General features: G+C 48.2%; 1 protein-coding gene across 7 annotated transcripts in view; it reads right to left on the bottom strand.

Moving 5' to 3' along the window:
• Positions 1–15067, bottom strand: part of LOC110564988 (uncharacterized) — a 75826-nt gene that overhangs the window by 13881 nt on the left and 46878 nt on the right. For all 7 annotated transcript variants that reach the window (XM_060373365.1, XM_060373372.1, XM_060373366.1 and 4 more), the window contains exons 6-9: positions 6076–6159; positions 5150–5256; positions 1044–1104; positions 115–311 (exon numbers count right to left, since the gene is read on the bottom strand). In XM_060373365.1, coding sequence (XP_060229348.1) covers positions 115–311; positions 1044–1104; positions 5150–5256; positions 6076–6159 — 449 coding nt within the window. The remainder of the gene's footprint in view (positions 1–114; positions 312–1043; positions 1105–5149; positions 5257–6075; positions 6160–15067) is intronic.

The raw sequence follows: 15067 nt of genomic DNA, 5'->3' as shown, positions 1-15067 counted from the left end.
ATCTCTTCATTTCTAACCTTTTTTTTTCATATTTATTTATTTATTGTGTGTGTGTACAGACATGTGGAAGTCAGAGGGCAACTTGGCCCTGCCATCATCAATCCGACAACTCACATGCCGCACAGGGTCACTTGGTGTCTTCCTGTCTTCAGGTAGGAACTTCTCTGTGGACTTCCTGGGCTTTTGTTCTTCAGAAACCGGAGGGCAGGTGGTGCTCGAAGCTGCTGGTCAGGGGCCAGGGGGTCGGCCACCTCCGTTTCTCTGGGGGGAGCATCTGCCTGTAAAGGTCCACTTGGGACCATGTAATCCACCTTTGAAAGGAAAAACAGCTTCATTTTGTTGTCTTTCAAAATGATGAGAAGTGGATTTTAGATCAGAATTGGGGATGATGAGTAACAATGTTAGGACATACACGCTAAGTGTTTCGTTGTCTGATACGCGCCACTCTAGAAAGCCAAGCCTTATCACCAACAACCACCACTTGGGTCCCCTTCACGCCTGCCATGTGAGTCCATCTCTTTCTTCTCTCTCACCAGTCCTACTGGCTCAGTGTAGAATTCGGATAATAGCGGAAGTAAGACCAGGGGGAGGTGGGGTGGTTTGGGCTTTGTCCTGTTCTTAAGGTGGACTTGTTAATCTTCTTTTGAGACAAGAGTCCTCAGGGCTACCAGGCTGGCCGCAGATTCACTGTGGAGCCAGGGATGACTCTGACTCTCCATGTCCCTGTCTCTTCCTCTCAAGTGCTAAGGTAGCAGGTACGTGCCACCATGCCATGATGCTGGGGTTTGAGCCAAGGTTTCCTGCATGCTAGGCAAGCACTCTCTGAACTCGGCTATATCTCCAACCCTAGCTCAAGATTTCACTCCACCACAGCCCGAATGGACCCTTCTGTCCCTGACCGCCACCGCGTGAGGCTCTAACTTGAATCACACTTCGGTGAGAACAGACTGCATCTTGCAGCTGGGAGAAAGTGTACATGCCATCCCGGCAACCTCTGCACCTCCCAAATCTCTGTCCACTCTCTGGGCCCCCGGAACACTGACCAGACCTCCAGCTCCGTGCTCAGCGTGCATGTCTGCAAAGCGGCCGTCTCTCTCCAGCAGTCTGCCCGGGTGGCACCAAACAGGGAAAAGCAAACACAGAGGGAGCTGTCAGGCTCAGCACCCCTTGAGTACACAGAGGCTACAGTCGCAGGCCCTCCATGTACTCAGGCTGAATGCCGTTGGCTGGGCCGTCCTGTCGGAGGCCACGTTGACAGGACAGTTCTCACGTAGCCTGCGGTTACGCTGGGCAAGTGGCATGAGTCTCGGAGGACTCTCTTATAATGTATTAAACAACAACAACAACAAAAAGTTTGGCATAAAAATGGGCCTACAGCTGAAGAGCACTCTATGCTGGAGAGAAGGCTCCTAGAACAGACTTGGGGCATAGTACCATCTGAAGGAGGGTTCACTGTAGTCTTTAATGGACCCCACTAGTTTCTCTGAGCCTAAATTCAGGTCTGCAGTGAATGATGAGGGCTGTCTGCCATTACGAAGATTCTCTCTCTCTCTCTCTCTCTCTCACACACACACACACATACACACACACACACACACACACACACACACACACATGTCTGATCATGAAGGAAAGGTGCATCTGGCACGCAGTGCACATCTCCTCTGTGCTGAGGGGAGACACTTGGGACACTGTGTGTGTGTGTGTGTGTGTGTGTGTGTGTGTGTGTGTGTGCATATACCTGTATGCACCTGTGTATACACATCTGTATACATGCCCATGGCAGAGAATTACTTTAATATCTTTAACTAGCCCCAGAAACTATGGGACCTTGAATCAACCTTGGCTTTGTCTCAGGTTAAACTATAGACTTCATTGTATAGTCTCAGGATCATCCCTCCATTGAGAATCCCTCTGGGGCTCTCACTGTGTTCTTACACCAGATCTGTGAGAATATAGGGTTACAGAACTGGGACTATTTTTCTGTCTGTTTGGTTTTTGTTTGTTTGTTTGTTGAGACGAGGTCTCACTATATAGCCCCAGCTGGCCTAGGGCTCACTACGTGTGCCAAGCTGGCCTTAAACTCACAGAGCTCTGCTGGCTTCTGTCTCTAGAGTGCTGGCATTAAAGGCCTGTGTGTTACCCTGCCAGGCCCTGGGGCTGTTGTTGAGGTAATGGGCTCTAGAACCAATAAATAACCACGCTGTTACTTGCCTGAGAAGTGGCAAAGCCTGTGCGGGCTTCCCATTGCCTCCTGGACTGCTCCTGGTGTGTCCAGAACAACTGAGGCAAAGAAGTGGGCCACCCATGCCCAAGGGACTCAGCTGAGCTCACAGCACAGCTGGGGGTCTCAGGGCCAATCTGCAGGGTCACTAGGGGGCAAAGGCAAGCCAGTCTGGGCTAGATTCTGCTGAGCCAGGACAGGACAGGTGACATTTGTCTTTGTACACAGGATATAGCAAACACCGAGGTAGAAGCAAACAGTCTTTTATCAGTTGGGAACAGCTGTTTGACAAACTGCTTTCCTTGGAGAAGGCCGGCCTGAGGGAGGATGCCTGCTAATTAGGACCCCAGGTGGCTCCTTTGAGGGGACTCCAGCTGGAGAGAATGCAACGCAAGGAAGGAACTTCAGAGTCCCAGGGTTACATGCTCCGTGTGCACCAGGGGTGGGTGAGAGGAGGCTGTCACAGGAGGCCTTCTGACCGAGGCCAGCCTCAGAAGGTGGTCATCTCCCATTTCCGGGAGAGCAGAGGAGGGAGGGAAGCCCAGATGTGAGCAGGCCAGAGTGGCTTACTTGATGCTCAAAGTAGCTACCTAGGAGGCTTTTTCCTCACTGGGAGCCACTGAGTCACCTCCATTCTCAGGAATCTCCAGTCTTTACGTCCCTATGCTCAGTGTAAAATAATATATAAACTGTAGTGCCAACTTCAGATGAAAGGCAGGGAATGGAGGATTTTTGGAAACTTAGCCTTCTCTGTCTTTTTAACCTCAAACTTGCAACTTTGCTACTTACCGAAGTAATAAAGGTAATTTACACTTCTGGGTCCTGTAAATTAAACACTGCGAAGGGCTATGCTATTCGGAGCACCAAGCCCTTGAAAGGGCCTTTTTACCTGTTGTGCAGTGAGCACAAAGTTACTTGAACATCATCCCTGAAGTGGTCCTAGGCCCGCCCCTCTTACCGGGAAAGTGAGGATAGGCTGATTGGCTTTACCATCCGGACAAGCTGTGTTTCCTTGGTTATGTAGATCGGCTTTAAAAAGAATATTTTGTTTTCAAGCTCAGAGGTTAAAAACTCTCGCTGTTCTTCCGAAGTCCTGAGTTCAACTCCCAGCAACCACATGGTGGCTCACAACCATCTATTGTAAGATCTGGTGTGCAGGCAGAATGTTGTATAAATAATAAATAAATCTTAAAAAAAAAAAAAATCTTGAAGACGCTGAAAGAAGTTCTGAAGGAAAGGACAGCTGTGGGCAGAGGCTTGATCCCAAGTGTTATGGGATCTGGGGCTCTCACAGGGGCAGCTTGAGAGTAGGTTGCATTCCCAGCCCAGACGGGCAGCCATTGCCATTTCCCCTATTCCAGCTGATTAAAGGAGGCCAGAGAGCAACTTACTCCTTAAATTGCCACAACAAAGGCTTGCTTTCTCTATTCAATCAAAACAACTGGGCTGCCCGATTCAAATGCTAATAGCCGGGCCAGAATTGGTCCCCAAATGAGGGAAACACTCCCCCAACACCGCCCACCACCCCACAAATGACCAGCAAGGGGCTTCTTTGCCACCAGAATCCGTAGGCTTCTCCCAGGTGTATGCTCTGTTAAATGTTTCATGGGAAACACCCTAGTGGCAGGAGAGCAGATTTCCCAGGGAAGAGGGGGAGGGGAGGCCTCCATTCACGCAAGCTGGAAAAGAACTTGGTCTCCTGGAGAGACACCTCCCGTGCTGCAAACTCGGGGCATTTTAACAGATTGGATGAATCTTTCGAATGCCTTGAGGAAGAAGACCATATCCCCAATTCATCCCAGTTTCTGAATAACCCCTCATCTGTGGACTCTAAATAAAGGACTTGGTTGGTTGCTCAGCTCTCTAGGTAGGACTCAGCTCTCTATCCATCATGGTTGCCTGCACACCCCCAAGGTCCCTACCTGCCTGTTTTATGCACCTTGAGCTCACGGGGCAGGCCAGAGTCAGCTGGGCCAAGTTCAACTCCTAGGTGGCAACCTCAGGCCAGGTTCTAGACCATTACACAGAGGGTCATTGCGTTGCTGGTCTGTTTACCGGGAGCGAGGGCAATACCCAGCTATCCATGCTATTGCAGAAAAGTACATACACACAGAGGCTGTCGTTGCCATCGTCACAATGTGTGTGTGTGTGTGTGTGTGTGTGTGTGTGTGCGTGCTTGGAGGTTATATTTACTCTACCTCTGCTTCATGTGTCATTTGCAGATTATGTCTATCTTGACCTCATACATCCACACCCCACTTAGCAGTGTGGTCATGGGAAGGGGGGAGCACAGAGGCCACATTGGTGCACAGGTTAAGTTTGCTTCCATCTTACCAGATGCTGCAGTAGGTTGTAGATTCAAGCTTAAACCAAGGAGCTTGAATGATCCCAGTTCTGGGTGGATGGTGAGCTTGTGCCTCATGCACGCGTACAGCATGCACATGCGCACACACACACACACACACACACACACACACACACACACACGTTCACACACCCCTCGCCTCTGCCTTTTCCCTCCCATATTCTTTCCCATCCTCACAGGGTGGCAGAGCCTTTATCCTCATCTTACACTACAACAGGTAGATTGTATGTTCCTCCTTGTCTAGGAGGCAGCTTGAAGGCTGTTCAGTGGTGGATTCCTTAGTGTCTATGTGGAAATATAGTTAAGGTGTCTGTGAGGAGACATCAAACATAGAAGCAGACACCTAGCTCCGTGGGCCTACCTCAAGCATTCCTGGGGGATGGGAACAAAGGAAGAAGGGAGGGAGGGGAGGAGGGAAAGGGGAGGGGAGGGGGAAATGAAATCTAGGTGTGGTGGTTTACATCATAATCCAGAGTTTGGGAAACTAAGACAGGGGGATTTTAAGTTTAGGCTTCACAGTGAACTCCCAAGACCCCGTCTCAGAGGTGAGGGGATGTTACCTTCTGGAGAATTCCATGTTAGCGAGGGATCTGGAATACATCTGGTACAACCGACTAAGATATATCTTGCCTCGGGAATCCATCTTTGTCTTACTCATACTCTTGCTCTGTAAGACACATTTCACGGTGAACACATCTTTTATGCTCATTGTAGCTAGGTCAATTCCACGTGCAGTAGCTGCCCACTGTCCTGTTTCTCATGATGGTTACACGGTAACACCTACTCTCTCCAGTTTCGGTTTATAGGGCACGTGGTGTGTGGACATGGCACCCTCACCTTCCTCCTCAGCCTCATGTTCCTGGAGGTGTGATGTCAGCGCTTAGGCTTTTACCTCAGAGGACAGCACCAACAGTCAGAGAGCCAGGCAGCTCAAGAGAGCCTGCACCAGCCTGACACTAGAAAGAACAAATATATCGTTTTAATAATGGCTGAAGGTAGTAGCCATTATGCGGTTTAGGATAGTATTTTAAAAACCTAAACATACTGTTATAATTACGCTACTCTTTTAAAAATGAGGGAAAATATTTACATTTATCTAAATATTTGCTTTTTTGTTTTCAGTGCTAGGAGTCGAACCCAGGGCTTCTATCACAGACTAAATCTATGTTCACACACTGGGCTACATCCACATGTCAGAAATTGCCTAAAAAACAATAACAGAAACAACATACAATTAAACTGCAAAGGATAGTCAGCTAGGTGGAAGGATAGTCCAAAAAGAAGAAAATCGACCTAGAAATGATGAGAATGAGAAGCTGAAGAGGAGGGAAGTGTGGAGGGAGTGCCTCCACTGGGGAGAACGTGTCTGCCCCATGCCTGAGAGAGGAAACCAATTATATGTATACTCATCCCTCACTCAGACCTTGACCGTTTGCCCAACAGGAGAGAGGGCACCCAAAGACGAGGTGGAGCCTCACACACTCACCTCCTCAGGCCCTTGCTGCAGCCTCTGAGACACTTCATGCTGTTGGCACCTTTTCCTCCATTCTGTGAGTCGAGAAAGCAGACTCTTGGAAGAAAGCAAGAGACGTCTTCTTACGAATGCCCTCCAACGGGCCCTTCCCATCAAGCCTGGTTGCTGTCCCCTGGCCCTCACACCTCTGCCACCTCATGATAGCCCTGCCCTCAATTCAGAATTCTAGGCTTGTGTCTGTGAAAACAGGTACATGAGATGCCTCAGCCCCACCTCACAGGCTGGAGAAGAGCAGTCAGGAACATCAGAAAGAGAGTAGGATGCACTGAGTCAGAAATGAGGAATGGGAGAGGGAAGAGCATCATATGGGCTTCGTGTATCACACACTAAAATGCACACAAATGCTGCTGCACACCAGGGGTGAGGCTAGGAACAAGAGCAAAGAAACCTTAAAGCAACAGCAACAGGGCTGAGTGAGAATGCAGGACACAAGGTCAACATACAATCTAGGAGCATATACATCTCTGTAGAAACCCAATAAAGCACACAAAGATGCATTTTAATGTTACAAAATGTTGCTGAAGAAAACAAAGATCTAAATACTTTAAAAAAAAAAAACAAACAAACCTAACCATGTTCATGGAATGCACCAGTTTAGTAAAACAGATGGATAGGTAAACACAATTCATACCAGGAGTCCAACCAAAAGCTGGAGAGAGCTCCGTGGGTTGAAGAAGAGCTAGCTCCTTCAGCCTCATGACTTAGCTCAAACTGGAGCCCATATAAAAAGCTTCTATTTGGTGGTGGCCATACCAGTGGTTCACATTTCTAACCCTACCATGCCTGGAGGGAGGGGGATGGGGGGGAAGTGTTACGATTTTGGAACCAAACCTGCTTCTGGGTTGCCTAGCAACTTATGATGTCATCATGTATCATGTGTCTCTGGCCAGGTGGCCACACCTGGAAGGTGTGGTTACCTTGCCCCTTAAAGGGACAACCTGACACGTGGTCTCTCTCTTACTCCTGGCCTCTTGGCCTTTTTCCCCTTTCTCTATTGGGGCGCCTTCTCTCTCTTTCTCTCTCTCTCTCTCTCTCTCTCTCTTTCTCCCTGTCATGTCTTGCTCTCCCCCCTTCTCTCCCTCTCCCTATAGCCACCTAATAAACCTCTTCATATAAAACCTGTTGTAGCCATCATGATTTAATTCGTGCCCATCAAAAAGTGGGTGGAGACAGGAAGGCAAAAGCTGCGGGCCACATAGCCTGGAGCACACAGCCCAGCAGCAGTAAGACAAGAGAGGCCCAGCCTCAAAAGGGGGAAAGGCTAGCTGGGCACAGTGGTGCACATCAGTAATCCCAGCACCTGGGAGGCAGAGGCAGGCTTATCTCTGTGAGTTCGAGGCTAGCCTGGTCTACAAAGTGAGTCCAGGATAGCAAAGGCTACACAGAGAAATCCTGCCTCAAGCCCCGCCCCCCCAATTACAAAAAGGAGGGGAGAGGGGCAAGAACCAACCCCTGGCAGTCATCCTGTCTTCTTCCCTCTGCATGCATTCTCCGGAACGTGCACCAGTGCACATGCGCTTGCATGTACGCAGGCATGCACACACACAATAAATACATGATGACTTTTAAAAGATTCCAGCCAAGTTCTTATAAAAATAGACCAGCGTGCTCTAACATCCATATGGAAAAGTAGAAGCAGGAGGAAAGGTTGAAAAAGAATAAAGGGGACAGGTGTCACCCTTCCCAACAGGAAGGCTTATGGTACAGCTACATTAATGAAGACTGTGTGATACAGAGACATACACACACATAAGTCAGTGGAAGAAACTAGCAGACGCAGAATGCACCTACCAACTGTGCCCAAGTGAAGACAAAGGCACAAAAGCAAATTCTTTCCCACCAATCACACTTGAGCAAAAGGGCAACCGTGGACAAAAGTAGGCACACACATACCCACGGCCAAAACAAACAAACAAACAAACAAAACAAAGCAAAAACCTTTGGGAACTAGAAACCAGCCCAGCTGTGAGCACTCAGCCAGCCAATAGCTCCCCTGCCATGACTGCCCTGACATAAAGAACCACATCCCCTTAAGCTGTGAGCCAAATTAAATCCTCCCTCCCTTTGGTTGCTTGAACCAGGTTATTTTATCACGGGAACAGGGAGGAAGCGTACACTGGGGAGGACCGGCTGTGGGATGTGGAGCCAGACTCTATGTGTGTGTATGTGTATGTGGGTGGGTGGGTGGGGGTGATAGAAGGGAAGACCCGGGCTTTTGGCCTGCCGATCATTCACTTCATGCTTCCATATTTAATTCCTACAACACTCTATCCCTCGGCCTTATTTGGCACTGGGGAGGACAGGGAATGAGGGCCTTGGTGGCCTCACAATGCCCTATAGACTGTCAGGTGTGCAGATTAACCTCAGTTTCTTGAGGTTAGCAGTTCCCCGGAAGTAAGTTTTGTTGTTCTGCTGCAAGCTCTCTTCTCTCCCTTCTCTATTTTTCTTCTCTTCCTCCCTCTCTCTTCTTTCTTCTCCCTCCCTCCCACTCTCTCCCTCTTCCCTACCCCCACCCCCTCTTTTGGGATATTTCATGATAAACTGTCAAAAGGTAACAAAAGTCTAAACCCCTGGAGTTCTTTTATAAACAGAAAAAAAAAAAATACTGCCAACAGAGTGGGAAGAAAAGATGTCGAACGAAGACTAAAACTCAGCTATGAAATTAAGGGAAAAATTCAGTGTCACAGCTTCAGGACACTTCACTACAACTCATCCTTTTGAGTTCAAGGAGGCTCAGTACAGAGAAAGCACATGAGAAGCAGGCTGGAAGAAGCGAGGGGTATGTTCAGTTTGAACTTTGAATCCAGAGTGTTCTCTGTGGCACATTCACAGCACAGGAGGTCCCTGGGGCCCTTCTCTAGAACCTCCAGTCAAGTGTCGCCATGTGACTCCTGTGAACGGCCATTCAGAGCTGTGTAAAACTCGGAGGACACAGACCTCGGGGACGGAAATGCATCCTTCCTTGTAAAGTTAGCTGGCAGTTGCTCTCAGCATAATACCTGGGACACCCGGGCGAAGAGGAAGAGGAAGTGGTCAAAGTCATGCTTCTTTGCAAACTTCAAAGGTCGCCCCTCCCCCCTCTTTACATTTTACTGTCTGGGGAGCTAACCCGTCTGCAGCTGTCCCCAGAGACTGTGTCCCTGTGTCAAACCTGCCTCCTCCTGGGCCCATAAAACTACAGCAGGGAAGTGGGTACAGGTGTGGGAGGAGAGAAAAGGAGTGGCCTAGTGATCCTTTCCCGATGCTTCTGGGAGCTGCTGAAGGCGGAGTGGCAGGCCAAGAGAGGCGGGGGAGGTGCTGTGGGCACACCGCACGCCTATGAGCTGGGTTCAACCTTGTGCCACAGTTGGAATGAGGTGAGGGTCCTGGCCTCCCCGCCCTTAGCAGAGCAGGTCCTGCGTGTGTCTCCCAGTAGAAACCCTTTGCTTGCAAACCTCTGAGTCTTAGACCACTGGAGGCAAAGCCACTGCCAGAGCATTTCAGGTGCTTCATAACCCAGGGGTGTCATGGAGAGCAAGCAAGAGTACCAAATGCTCTGAGAGCCGTCTGGCTGGCTTTGCATCCCTCGCCGAAGAGAAATGAGCCGCTGGGAGGTAATGGTGTCCATCTGCAATCTAGCTCTTGGGAGGCTACAAGGAAGAACACGAGTTCCAAGCCAGCCTGGGCTACATAGTGAGCCGTCATCTCTAGAAACACGTGTGTACATGAACACATGCACACACACAGAGATTAAAAAATCAAATGTGTCAGCTAGAGTCACTCCCATATCCTCCCAGGAGTCTACCCTGTCACAGGTCTCCAGCTTCTCCGAGAGGTGACTCCAGCTGAGACTCCTAACAGATAAAAGGGGTTGGGGAGGGGGTATAAGGAGACTGAAGTAACCATCTTCCAGCCAGGAAGGACTTCTAGTGGAGGGAAGGGAACACCAACCCACCCACAAAACCTTCGACACTAAACTTACCCTGCCTACAAGAAATGTAGGGATAAAGATGGAGCAGAGATTGACTGGCCCAACTTGAGACCCAGCCCATGGGAGAAAGCCAAACCCTGACACTGTTATTGATATCCTGCTATTCTTGCAGATGGGAGCCTAACACAGCTGTCCTCTAAGAAACTACACCCAGCAGCAGATTGAAACAGATGCTGAGACCCCCCAGCCAAACATTAGGCAGAGTGCAGGGAGCCTTGCAAAAAAGTAGGAAGAAGGATAAAAAGGACTTGGACTGGACAGGAGCTCCACAAGAAGAATAACAGAGCCAATTAACCAGGGCCCAGGAGGGTATATGGAGACCAAAGCACCAAGCAAGGACCATGCATGGGCTGGACATAGGACCCCTACACAGCTTGGTCTTCATCTGGGCTCCCTAGTAAGGGGAGCAGGGGCTGCCTCGGACATGGTCTCTGTTGCCTGCTTTTGGATCATTTTTCCCCTAGCTGGGCTTCCTTGTCTGGCCTCAGTGAAAGAGGATGGGCTCAGTCCTGATGTGTCTTGATGTGCTGGCATAGGTTGATGGGGGGGGGGCTCTCCTTTTCTGAGAAGGGGAAAGAGGGAAGAGGGTGGGAGGATGGGACCAGGACCAACCAGGAGGAGAGGAGGGAGGGGGTTGTGTTCAGGATGTCAAGTGAATAAAAAAAAAACTTATTTTTAAAAAGTCACGGGGCTGGAGAAATGGCTCTGTGGTTAAGAGCAGTGTCTGCTCTTCCAGAGGTTCTGAGTTCAATTCCCAGCAACCACATGGTGGCATACAACAATCTATAATGAGATCTGATGCTCTCTTGTGTCATGCAGGCATACGTGCAAATAGAGTGCTAATATGTATAAATAAATAGATCTTTTTTTAAAAAAAAAGTCAAACGTGTATGTTTGCTAAGATAACAGGCTTTTGTTGACACTCACACAAAGCACTTTGCCTTTTTCTCAGTAAAGTGAAACTGGTAATTATGGAATACCCACAAGGCTGCTGACAGAAAACACGGATGAATTTTTGAACATTAGACCTTACTCATTTATACCAATGCTTGAAGCAAAAAGAAAACATTTCTTTAAAGCAATTTAAAAGGGCTTATTGGGCAGATTAAGAAATAAAGATGTTTACTATTGTATAAATGTTATTTATCATTGTCGTTATTATTTTTGGTTTTTCAAAACAGGCCTTCTCTGTGTAGCTTTGGCAATCCCAGAACTTGCTCTGTAGGCCAGGCTGGCCTTGAATTTACAGAGATCTTCCTGCTTCTGCCTCCCAATTGCCAGAACTACCGGGCAATTTTTTTTTGAGAATTTCGCATTAATACAGTATATTTGTATTATTTCCACCCCGCCCTCACCTCCCCTCCTCTGACTTTTCTCCCGGCTCTGTCACCTGATGGTCTTATTCCATAATTATTATTGTTTTATACACACACAACTTACTGAGACTGCTTGTTTTGCTTGTATGCACATGTGATAAACACATTTCTTCTATGTGGGTGCTGGGTCCCCATGCTTTATCCCACCATGAATGCTTTCTTCATCCAATGCTGCCCAGCTCCTTTAATTGCTGGGTCATCTCATCAGCCACATGACATTTTTCTTAATGAAAACTCAGCCTGTTGACCATTTCACCAAGGTTCTCACTCTTACTCAGATACTGCACATGGTCAGAAGAAACATATTTTGGATCATCTGAATATCACCCCACCCCTTCCCCTCCATTCCCCCTCCCCAACTCCCAACCCCTCCAACACCCCCCAGCCTCCCCAGATCCACTCTGTACACCAGGCTGGCCTCAAACTCAGAAACAGACCCACCTGCCTCTGTCTCCTGAGTGCTGGGACTGAAAGTGTGTACCACCCCACCCAGCAGATCATCTGAATTCTTTTTTTTTTTTTTTTAGCAGGGTTTCTCTGTGTAGCCTTCGCTGTTCAGGACTTGCTTTGTAGACCAGGCTGGCCTTGAACTCTGCCTCCCCACCATTACAGGCGCACGCCACCTCATGGGCTGATCACGTGAATTCCGAAGGTCCACGGTTTCTAACTGCAGGGACCCACAAGGCCAGTTTCCCTTGGGGACAAGCCACATTACAGCTAACACTGAAGACACACCCATTTGACACTAAAACTGTAGTTACTGCTTACTTATTGTGTCTGCCTGGCTTAAACAAAATTTCAAATTACATTATGTGCCAGGAGCAGACAGAAGCCTGCACTTCAGCTTTCTATTACTGGGGACAATCAGCCATTGGAACTTTGTGCATCTTACATTAGCTTGAGGTGCACTGGAAGTGAGTGGAGAGTCACACATTTTTGTGAAGTTAAGGGAAAAGCTACCAATCTCTATTTATTTATGCAAAAGCAGAGATTCTAAAAGGAAAGAAAATCAAACAAGATGCAACTTCTTTGGGGCTTTTTCTGGCTTTAATGATCATTTACTCACTGAATACAAACATAACAAAAACATAGCTTCCTGAGATTAGATGAAGCTCCATCCTGGGAGAGAGCAGAGTACCGGAAGTCCCTAAAAGCCACAGGCCCATTTGGCTTCTGTCTTTTAAGGTCATTAGTGCCATTTGTACTATGGAGGACTATGGCACATCCCAGAGCCCTGGGATACAACCGGGACCAGCATGGAGTTGCACAATATTCTAGACCGGCAGGGTATGAGTCTGGGCATTTTGTCTGCTACAATTAGGTGACTGCCTAGAAAACCCCCAATGGCAGCTGTGAGGAAGGAGGAGCAGGCAGCTGGCTCCGAACCTGAGTAAGTGAGGGCAGATCTTAAAGGGACAACAGCCCCATCTTCACAAAGCTGTTTTTCCCCATCCCTTGACGCAGAACTTACTGGAGCACATCTTTATAGCCCCAGTGAGCTCTGTTGAGTTGCAAGGTTTGAGAAGGGATGTGCCTCCTAACAGACATTGCTGGATAGACTAACTAACATCGGCCTTTTGGTTCTATGAATTTGGTGGTGGTGGTGAGTGGGGGAAGGGAATATTACACATTCCAGGTGAGGGCTCAGCTGCATCCATGGGGCCCCGAGTCTTGTCACTTACACCCCCTAAGTGAACTGGGGCTAGTGTGTCTGGCCAGCTTGGCTGCTAAGCTTGCAACCTTGAGCCAGCAGCTCTGAGCAAGGCCAGCTGTGGCGCTCCAACCAGCACGCTCTGCCCTACTTGCACACAAAAGAATAACACTACGTGTTGATCCATGTCATAGGGAACCCTCCTGTAAAGGTAGGACGAGAACCGAAGCGGCTGTGACATTATCTGAAGACTGCGTGTATTCTGATTAATGGTAACATGGGGGAGGGGCCCTGCAAAGTGCTCTCTGCCATTGTTTTCGTTTTTTTACTCCCCTTTCCAACCAAAAGCAGTTTCATACGTAGTGAGGCTTTCTTTTAAGTTGAGGTAAGTTGCAGAGCCGCTTGAGGAAGTTCTCTGTGTGCACGTCCCATAACTTGGTGTGCTTAGTTAAACAGAGTAACCCCCGTGGAAGTAGAAACTCTCAAAGGGCCAGTTAGAGGTAAGGAAACTGAAATATGGAGGAACTGGTGTTGCCCAAGCTCAGCAAGACGTGCCTGGAAGACAACGGTTGAGTGATAAGGCTGGTTTTTCCTTCCTTTAATTCCCGTTCTTCTCTTGCGTCACAGCCACAAACACTATGGGTTCAGCTTGTAACCTGTGCTTGGTAGAAGTCTGTTTCAAGTCACCGTCATCACAGTGAAGGAAGCAAAGTCCCCAAGGGAAGAGCAGAGGTTTTGAAGCACAGGAGGCCGCTTTGAGCAACTGTCTGCTCACCAGTGCATCTGACAGAGACATGAGCCAGCCACGGGCCTGTCCTTCTGAGTGAGTGAGTGTAGCTGGATGGGAGGAGCCAGCATGCCAGAGCTAGGGAGAGGTAAAGCCGTGGCCACAGTCTCTGTAACACCACTTCTCAGTAACCATCCCTGAGACACATCAGTGGTGGACTGTAGGAAGCATCATCTGCCCTCGAGACATTTTAAGTCTAAATCAAATGATTTAAAATGTCTAAATCATTTTAAGACATTTTAATGGGCTGAGGATGAAAAGCTGTGTGGGTAGAAAGTAGGACACTGCACAAGCAACAAGAGATAAGCAAGGACTGGAAGAACCCGGATGAGAAGAAGGGTCAGGGGTCAGGAACATGGGTGCCCCACAATAAAGGAGTCCAGGCACAAGGCCCAGTCAAGTAGTGTATGTGGACCATGCTCTGAGATACTTCAGGATGACATAGTAGAAGACCCACCAGAAACTAAAGCACAACCCAGCCTGGGGACTGTAAGAACCTTGAGGGAAAGCAGAGTGTCCTTTGGCTGAAGGCACTGGAAAAGCCTGCAGAGGTGCTAAGATATGAACATGGCCAGAGGACATCTGCAGGAATGAAGGAGGCAATATCCAGGAGCAGAGGGCATAGGACAGCTGCTCCACCTGGGGCAGCACGTGACAGAAGGCCCTGCCTGAATGCTGAGCTTGTCTGCGCCCTTACACAGGGGTGCATTCATTTATCTTGTGCAGACATGCAGACACAGTATATATGTAAAATTTATCCTATGCACACATGCAGACATAGTATATATATGAAAGATATCCTATGCATACATGCACACTTGGTTTATATGTGAAATTTATCTTATGCATACATGCATACACAGGTATATATGAAATTTATCCTATGCACACATGAAGACATGGTATGTAAGGGAAATGTAAGGCATCATTACTGAAAGTTTCTTAGAATTTCTCCAGTCTTTGTGGTGATGCGTCAAATGCTGAAAGCCAAGGCCTTCTCTACACACGGAGACACAGTGATTAAAAATAAATAAATAAAGACAATATAATAAAATATAAATTTATGTTAGGTGGTGTTAAGAGTTAAGGAAACTAAAGTAGTAGATGGACTTCCATCCCCCAGAGCGGGAAGAGGCAGCCAAGGTGCAATTCCTAAATCA

Source organism: Meriones unguiculatus, chromosome 20 (genome assembly GCF_030254825.1).
Source record: "Meriones unguiculatus strain TT.TT164.6M chromosome 20, Bangor_MerUng_6.1, whole genome shotgun sequence".
In the NCBI taxonomy this organism is placed as follows: Eukaryota; Metazoa; Chordata; class Mammalia; order Rodentia; family Muridae; genus Meriones; species Meriones unguiculatus.
The sequence above is the reverse complement of the archived record's forward strand: the minus strand, read 5'-3'. Positions and strand labels throughout refer to the sequence as shown.